Consider the following 9,332-nt stretch of genomic DNA (forward strand, 5'->3'; position numbering starts at 1 on the left):
TTATTATTTTGTTTCAAAAAATTTAGTTGATGATTATATTTATTAGATATTTAGAATTATAAATATTTTAGTGTCTGTAAATTTAGAAATTATAATTATTTAATTTTATATCTTTAAAAATTATAAATTTATTAAAATATTTGTAAAATTATCTATTTTTTAATATTTAATAATTTAATAATTAACAAAAGAAAAAATTGGTAAATTTAACCTGCCAATTTATTGTTAGATAAGACAAGTAAAAATTTGAAACTGCCTCACTAAGTATAGATAGAATGAGATGAACTAACTCGCCAAATTATACACTTTTTGCATGCAAGATGGAGTAAGACGGGGTGGATTAGTTCAGCTGCCACCTCTACCTACCACTCGTTTAAAAATATTATTCGTTTTAATATTTTAAGCCTTAAAATTTATTTCTATTAGAAAGATGGAAATTAAACCATTCAATCTATCAAAATATATCTAAAATAAGAGTTATTCATATTTTTATAAAGCATATTATTTTTTTCATTCTACAATTGATATCTCTTGTTGACACATGAATTTGAACACCAATTCTAATACTATCTATAACAATCCAACACACTCACTTAAAATATTATTATCTTTGACATTTCGGATTTTACGGTTTTGTTCGTGATTAAAAGATGAAAACCAACTTAATCCTTTATATTCACACCTTTACTGGACATTTCTTCTTACATGTGCATGTAAATCTGATGCTAAGTGCTTATGAGAGGGAGATATTGATTATACAAGAAACTCTCATTCAAGGGACTTATAAAACAATACTATTAACACCTTAATTAATTTAAAAAACGAAACATTCAATTCGTAACATACATCAATACTAAATTCACAGTCTTATTTTGCCATGTTCCAACATTTTATTCATAAAAAGTACTATCTAAACTATACACGCGATTATATAAAATGCGTATTTTATTCTTTTACATAATATTTATTTTTATTCAGAGTTTTAAACTATTATGAGGTCGTCATTTTTAAGGATAGACCTCTATAAGTGATAAATATCCAGTAAATGAAAATATCTTGTAATCACAGAGGCCAGTTTCATGAAAGATATTTTTCCATTCTTCTTCCGTTCTCTCTTTTCCGTGAATAATTTGCATATTTATGTTCATAAGAAATTTGAGCCGAGTAATTTCAGGTTCATCTTGTTCTTCGTTTATCACGGTTTCTAAAATTATTATTTTACCCTTTTTATCCTTGCTTGAAACCTTAACAGCATCTTTGCAGTTTCTCAATATTTTTATGCAATTATTGTCGCTCCAATTATGTAAGACTAGCTCCATAAGAAGACAAAAATATACATCACAACCATTTTATAATGTAATATCGTCAATTCCACTGACTAATTTTACAAATGAAATTGAGTGTCTTATTATTCAACTAACTTTTTTGGTAAAAGAAAAAAGTTGACTTCAATTGTGTGATTTTTTTGACAAATTATTGTTTTTAGATAAAGTAAAAAAATAAAAATAAAAATTACATTTATATAAACTTTTTAAGAATAACCATCTATTCTGAATGGTTAATTAACCATTTGAAGCTATTCCAGTGTCACCAAATGAAATGGCAAAGCATTGTTTACATGGTGTAAGAAGAAAATGTAGGGAGCTTTCAAAAGTTTTCAACTAAATATGTAAATTCAATTAATTAATGGCATGCATCCTTTTACTTTGGTATATCTATAGAGGGTAAAAATGATTCAAAATTATTATTTATAAATTAAAATTAGTCTTTATATATTTATATATAAATATATATTATGTAATTTATTTTTAATATATATTTGATATTTCAATTTATATTTATACTAGTGGCTGACGATTTCAATAATTAATTTTGGTATATATATATACCTAAGATAATTAAAAATTATTAGTTTTTGTAACATATAAAAATTTAAAATATTAAAAAATCTAATTTTAATTAATACTTTGAGATTAATTTTAAGAAATTACGAATGATTATATTCTAACTTTTTAATTTATTAAAGGTAATTATACTAAAACAATATGTTTTCGAAACTCTTATGAATATATATGGGTGTTTTGTTTGTATTTTTATTTTTTGTTTTTAAATTTTTATAAAAAAAAAGAAAATAAGAGAAAAAAATAATATATGATTTTATTATTATTTTTATTTTTTTTTCACAAGATTTTAACTTAAAAATACTAAAAATATAAACAGAAAATAAAAACGTAAACAAAACGTAAATATAGTTCACAATAAAAGAAAGTAACTTCAATAATCTAATCTAATTTTGAAATTAATTAAGACAAACATACTACTAATCCACTGCTAATTAAATGGTTACCTTAAGTAGAATTGCATCAGCCTTAGGAATGGATTCAAACATGTCTCCACCAGCAAAGCTCAAATTATTGCATCCCTTCAAATTTTTCACAACCTGTGGAAGATCAAATACTATGTATTTGAGTGCTGGAAATTTCTCACTGAAAATTTGAGCGGTGGTTCCAGTTCCACCACCAACATCCACAATTGTTTCCAACCCCTCAAAGGCCATGTGATGATCCTTCAGTGCCAACTTTATCATCTGAGAATCACTAGCCATAGCATCATTGAACAAGCCCATGAGTCTAGGGTTCTTGTCAAGATACTCCCACAAAGGTTTCCCCAAGGTGATTTCGTATAGACGGCGATTTTCGTCGGAAAACCACTTGCTTAGATAATTGAAGGAATCTGAATGAACTGGATCTATAACGAACTCAACCAATGGAGATATACAAGGGTTTTCAGTGCCTTTGATCAAGAGTTCTGATGCTGCTGTGAGAGCAAATGCTTCCTTTTCTTCTTCTTGATTGCCATCTTGGATTCTAACCTTTATTTTATAGATACAGGTATAAATATTAATCTTTTCATATAATTAAAATGCAAATATTGTAATTTTCAAAAGCGCAGCTAATAAGTAAATACAAAATTAGAGATGGGAAAACAAAAAGATATACAAAGTGTTTATATAAACACCTATGATTATTACAAGATATAGCAATGTATATATTATAAATACTTTTATGTGTTCAATAATTTTTTCATGATATATATGTTTATTCATATTATTTTGATGATAATATAAATATTTAGTACTTATTAATTTTTTTGGACAAACAAATTAAATAATATATAGTGAGATTTAGTACCTGTCATGCAAGATGTTTAATTATTTATGAATTTTATTAATTGTTTAATATATAGCATATTCTTTTGTAAGTATTCAATTTTCTAAAATATATATTAATCATAATTATGAATTTAGTACAATAGTTTTGAAATCTTAGGTTAATTAATAATGCAAACAAATGAATTAAATAAGTAAATATAAAAATAAAAAAATAAGAAAATATTAATTATTTCGAACTTTATTTTGGAGGAAAAAGAAAAGATGAATGAGAACATTACGCCTAATAATCCTAAATAATTTAAGATAAAATTTTCTTTTAATATATTAAAGAGAAAAGAGGTAAAGTTATAAATTATAGATTCTTACTATATCAAAGTATCCAATATATGTCATGTAGCGCATGAAAACATCAATGCGATCAACTTTAGTTGACGGAATTTGGAGAACTAAGACCAATTCTAAAAGAGTAATAGGTTTTCCATGGTCGTGGATTATGTTTGGTATGTGAGAATCAATGATCCACTTGAGACACATGGAGTCTAGGATGCTAAACATGTGCCTATAAACAAGTGCTTGAGCTTTGAAGCTCTCACTTGCACTGCGCCCATTGTTTGAAGCCATAACTTTTTTGTGAATAGTTTTGATTGTGCTGTTTTTTTTTTTTAAATCTTTGTGCTGCATGCTCATGTTGAACTCACATTGGTTTAATTTATAGTATAAGGTTTCATCTTGCATGCAGCAGGTGGTTAATTTAATAATTTTCCTTGTTTTACCACGTTTTTGACTGTTGAGGTTGATATAGTTATTTTAAAATCGCTAATTTATATATTTATTGGACAGTATCTATCTGATGTTTAGATTTGAATATTTGCAGCTCCATTATGACGAGTTCGTTGATCTAGAAGGTAAGTAAATTCTTTTTTTAAGATAAAGTACTATTTTAATTTTTTAAATTTTAATTAAATCTTAATTTAATCTCTAATATTTTATTTTTATTTTAAATATTTTGTTTTGTTTTATTTTTTATTTTTTATCAAAATTATATATTTTTTCAAAATATCATTTATTCCTAATTTTTAATTTTTTTATATTAAAATATTAGCTGTTCTATTATTATTGCCAATAAGAGCAAGGTTCAAAACCAATGCAAATTCCTATATATGGTTAGTTTCTTAGACTCACAGCATAATCTCGAACATTTTTTTATAACTTCCAATTTGTATCGTACAATTGTGGGAAATTGCAATATGTGTTGACCATTAGACTTGACATTTCTTTTTCTATGAATAAATTAAGCCATTTTGTGACTACTCAACATTGGACAACAATTAAGAGATAGAATACTTAAATATTTTGCTACGTCTCAAACCTGAATTTCATAAATCATCTAAAATAAGATTTATTGTTTTTTCAGATTTTGATTAGGCAAACAATTTAGAAGATTGAAAATAAAAAACAGATTATTATATTTATTAATTATGGAACAAATCTTGTAGCCTGAAACACAACAAACAAATTATAGTCAGCAGAAACTCTCTGCTGAAATAGAATTTAGAACTTTTGATTGAACTAAATTCTTGTTTTCTTTATTGAATTGGTAAGTGAAGCTTAACTAATTCTGGTAGTTAGTTTATTGTTAAAAAAAAAAGTTGTGTTATAAATAGCTAGTTTAGTGTTAGTGAGAAAATCTGATATAATTTTCATTCTTTCATATTAGTTTTCGTTCTCTCTCAATAATACTCTTACACATACACATTTGTCTAGGGAATTGATCCTCGAATTTATAATGTAAAATATATCGCAACATAAGATCATAAAAAACTTAATCTGATAGGCGATAGCTGTGATTTTAATACATAAAAATTAAACACTTTATTGTCTCTAAGTCTATTACGACGGCTCCAATCCGCATATAATAACACATAAAGGAAAGTATAAGTAGCTAATAAGTTAGTAAATAATGCAGTTACGAATACGGTAATTTTTTTTATTCACTTGTGTTTGTGATTTTTGTGGAAATATAATGTATTTTTTGTTTTATTAGACTAATTTTAAAATTTATTATTTATATTATTTACGAAAGGTATTATCTATCTAACAAAACCGAATATATAATTATAATTCCAGACTAATAATATTCAAGCGTCCAACACTTATAAAAATTGAATGGTCCGTTTAATATCTTAATTATTTCTTGGTATGCCAGTCTCTATGTTAATGTGAATTATTTTTTATGAACTCTTCTGTAATTTTTTGTGACAAATTTAAAGTATTTTATTTTGAAAAAAAAATCTGAAACAGGAAAATAAATATTGAATTATTTTACAAATACGTATAATTTTTATTCGATTTTATAGCCTATAAATTTGGAATAATGAGATCCGTAATTATATTTTGTGTAAGTTTTTTACTAAATTTTTATATATAGTTTAAACTTTTCTAATCAAGGTTTTTTTATATATAGTTTAAACTTTTCTAATCAAGGTTTTATAAAATATAAACACGTAACACTTTGCAATCAAATCTTTACACTACACATATACATGATAAATCATTCAACGTTCTACAGTCAAATTATTAATTGTTACATTTGTCTAGTGCACAACATACATGATTTGCTTTGACCGCAACAATTAATATATTGATAATCAAGTAATCAACTAACTTTTATTCTCTTTGTCTCTGTTGCTAAAAAAACGTTGTATTTTTTTATGTGAAAGTATAGAAGAGATGATATAAGGTAGAAGAAGAGAGTAAAAGAATGAGAAATTCTGATCTTAGACTTGAATTGAATGTGTGTATTTTTCAATATCTAATACAATTAGAGGGTAAACAATTAGTGTGCATGTAAATATCAATATTGATCAAGTGATTTCCTGGGCAGGTAAACCAACTTCTTTCAATTCTGTCTAGACAGTTATAACAGAAGAATTGGGTGAGTTTGGTGTTGCTGCACTACTACTACTACTCTCTACAATTTATTTTATTTTGGACAAATCGTTAAGAAAAAAAAAATAATTTTCTAAATCGACGATAATGTATTCAAGTTGTATACACTTACGTTAATTATTAATGGGTTATGCTACGTGTACACTAAGATCAGTTACTCAAGTTAGTCATCAGTATAAATACATATTAGAATATAAATACACATTAAAAATAAATTAAATTACACATATATTTATACACAAATACATTAGTGACTGATTTTAGTGGCTGATTTTAGTGTATAAATAACATTTTTCATTATTAATATAAGGTTTAATTATTCTGTTGGTCCCTATAATTTGTCAAATTTGTAATTAGGTATTTACATTTTTTCTTTCGATTGAATCTTTACGTTACTTTTAATTTTATAATTAAATTATTTTTAGTATAAAAATGTTAGAATTAATTGAATATTTTTTTTGTAAATTAAAGGCTTTCATAATTAAAATTTTCATTAGATGTATATTTAATTGCATGTATTTTAAGAGAAATTTTTTTATTAATTTTAATATTTTTGGCATGAAAATGGCTTAATAATTACAAAATTAAAAGTAGTATAAAAATCTAATTAAAATAAATACAAAGACCTAATTAAAATTTTAATAAAATAATTAAATCTCAGTATAATTACTAAAATTGGACCAGAAATTGACCAATAATATATTTTTGCCCACTAGTTCAACCTGTGGAGTGGATTACGGGTGTTCAAATTCAAATCGATCCAAAAATTAAACCGCTCATCCAATCCAATTCAAATCGAAAACTGATTAAAACCGCACTAACTTAAATTTGATTGGATTTTACTTTTTGCAAACCGTTTGATCGGATCGGATTTCAGATCTAATTTTTATAACCGATCCAATTAAATTCAAACCGCACAATGTGTTATAATATTATTATTTTATTATTATATTTACAATCATACTTATAACATATTCAATTTGTTATATATTTTTATATTATTCATGTATTATTATTATTTAATAAATATTTTATATTCAAAATATGATTTATTTATTTATTTTAACTAACCTATAATTTTATTTCTATTATTATGTGATCGTTGGTTTTTAAGATATTGTTGATACTTGTTATGCCATTGTTGGTTATTTAAAATTTGATATTAAAACTTGTTATATATATTTAATTCTTTTAATTTATAAAACCGAAATTCAATCCAATCCAAACTGCACCGTGTAACACCCTGGCCTAACTATCAAAATGTTACGCTTCCGGCTGCGCCACCCTGATAGTTTGAGTATTACGACGACTCTTAAAATATTTAATACTAAAATATGAGCATGTTTAAAACTTAAACCGTATTTCTTAAAACTTACATCCATAATTACATTACAAATTACAATACTCACAAGAAAATATATATATTAATTTACAAGGATTTCATATCAATTTCATATCTTAAGGAAATCGATTCAAAATCAAATCATTTCTAACGAACCAAACTCATTTCCAAAACTTTAAAAAATTAATTTAACAAAACCAAACAATAATCCAATCAAACAATAGTCATATTCATCCCAAAACAGCCAGACAGTACATAAGACTTACATAATCACCAGAAATTGTATTTATTACATCTATATCCATTTATAACAATTCCAAAATATAAAATAAGCTTTTTAGAAAAATACTCCTACCTCGAAGATTCGAACCCATAAGCTAAATGCGTTACAAGAACCCTTTCTCTCTGCCCGAAATCAACTACAGCTTAAACCACAGGTCAGTTCACTTTCGCAATAGCAGAGACGACTTTATTCTAAAAGGCAATCTCGATAACTCAATCCTAAAACATAAATATCTCGGAAGCCTTAATAACATATAACGGAAAACTAACGGCAGAGTTCAAAATAAAGTACACTTACGGTAACAGCAGAACAGAGCAACCGCAATCCTGAGCTGACCCGACGGCAGCTCTGACAGCGGCTAGAAACTCCGGTGGTTCAATGGTAACCTTAATTTGACATGCAATTCCTTGGAACTCGACCCTAAGGTACCGAAATCTCATAAACTATAACAGAATATTGATTTCAAGGGGTCAAAAATGAAATGCTTACCGAGGAGACAAGGATTCCACCGGCGGTTACCGACAACAACGATTGTGGCGGCAGTGCCGGCAGCGGACGATAGAATGCACGGCAGTGACTGCGAACCCAGCATGGCTTCCTTCCTTCCATTGCGTTCTGGTCCTCATCCGACGACGTGCATGGCGACGGCAACGGCCTCCATCTACGTCAGCGGCGGTGATTGGTGCAACGGTGGTGGCTGGACGCAGCTCCTCCAGCTCGCATCTCTAGCGGCAATTCGGGTCGTGGCCCGGACGTGCGACACCCGTCAAACCGTTCGCTCGGGTCTGGTAATTTTGTACACCGGGTCGGATGAGACAAGGTGCCAGCTGGGTTGGGTCGTAACACTTTTTAAGATTTTGAGGTAGTCTTGTTCCGAGTAAATCTCTCTTCAATCTCTGTTGCTGTCATAGAATTTATCTAGCTAAACCTCATCTAATGATTCCTCAAATTAGAGAGATCGATGAATTTTTGAAAATGACCTTAACCTAGGTGGCTTATTTAACATATATATGGATAATATGAACAAGCCGAAATATTTACAAGAACAAAAAAGGTGATTTAATTCATTCTTAGATACTTAATATTCTTCTTACATGCAAGTGGATATGTAAATTCCATGATAAATGCTTATGTGAGAGGGATTTAAAAATTTTAATTAATAAAGGCAAAAATTTTACATATGGGCGCATAAATGCATGCGTGCACATATAATCTAACTGTAAGGTATCAGGCTAAAGATAATGAAGGTGAAGCAGAGGTGAAGTGGAAAGAAGAGAAGATGGATCTGAACTGTGAGAAGTGTGAATTTTCTTTATCGTTTTACAAGTGAGACAACTGTATATATAGATGTAGGTGTAACTGATTAGCTAACTGAAAGGTAACTAACTGCTTCTAGAATCATCTAGTAACTAATTTTTTAACTGTCAGTTAGTTTATAAATTGCTTGTGTATTATTGCTAACATCAAACCCTACTGTTTTGTTTGCTAAAATCTTCTGAGATTCTGCTGGCTTGCAATCTTTCTGTGATTCTGAGCTTGGTTCTGAATTTATAAAAGATGAGGCTGGAGACAGATTTTGTGAAACT

General features: G+C 27.5%; 1 protein-coding gene across 1 annotated transcript; it reads right to left on the reverse strand.

Annotated features, from left to right (window-relative positions):
- Window positions 1-1,007: 1,007 nt before the first annotated feature.
- Window positions 1,008-3,800, reverse strand: LOC112797876 (isoflavone 7-O-methyltransferase-like). Its single transcript, XM_025840986.3, has 3 exons — window positions 3,539-3,800; window positions 2,348-2,872; window positions 1,008-1,313 (listed from the first exon to the last, which is right to left on the reverse strand). The coding sequence occupies exons 1-3, from the start codon at window positions 3,791-3,793 to the stop codon at window positions 1,008-1,010; spliced, it is 1,086 nt and encodes a 361-aa protein (XP_025696771.1). The 5' UTR covers window positions 3,794-3,800.
- Between the last annotated feature and the right edge of the window lie 5,532 nt (window positions 3,801-9,332).

This window comes from Arachis hypogaea, chromosome 4 (assembly GCF_003086295.3).
Source record: "Arachis hypogaea cultivar Tifrunner chromosome 4, arahy.Tifrunner.gnm2.J5K5, whole genome shotgun sequence".
Taxonomy (NCBI): domain Eukaryota; kingdom Viridiplantae; phylum Streptophyta; class Magnoliopsida; order Fabales; family Fabaceae; genus Arachis; species Arachis hypogaea.

Bases quoted from the DNA above. Each gene is read 5' to 3' on its own strand.
- LOC112797876 (XM_025840986.3), bottom strand. From the start codon at position 3,793: ATGGCTTCAAACAATGGGCGCAGTGCAAGTGAGAGCTTCAAAGCTCAA. The intron at 2,873-3,538 runs GTAAGAATCTAT...TATAAAATAAAG, and splicing joins ATATTGGATACTTTGATATA to GTTAGAATCCAAGATGGCAA. The intron at 1,314-2,347 runs GTAACCATTTAA...CTTCTTATGGAG, and splicing joins CTGATGCAATTCTACTTAAG to CTAGTCTTACATAATTGGAG.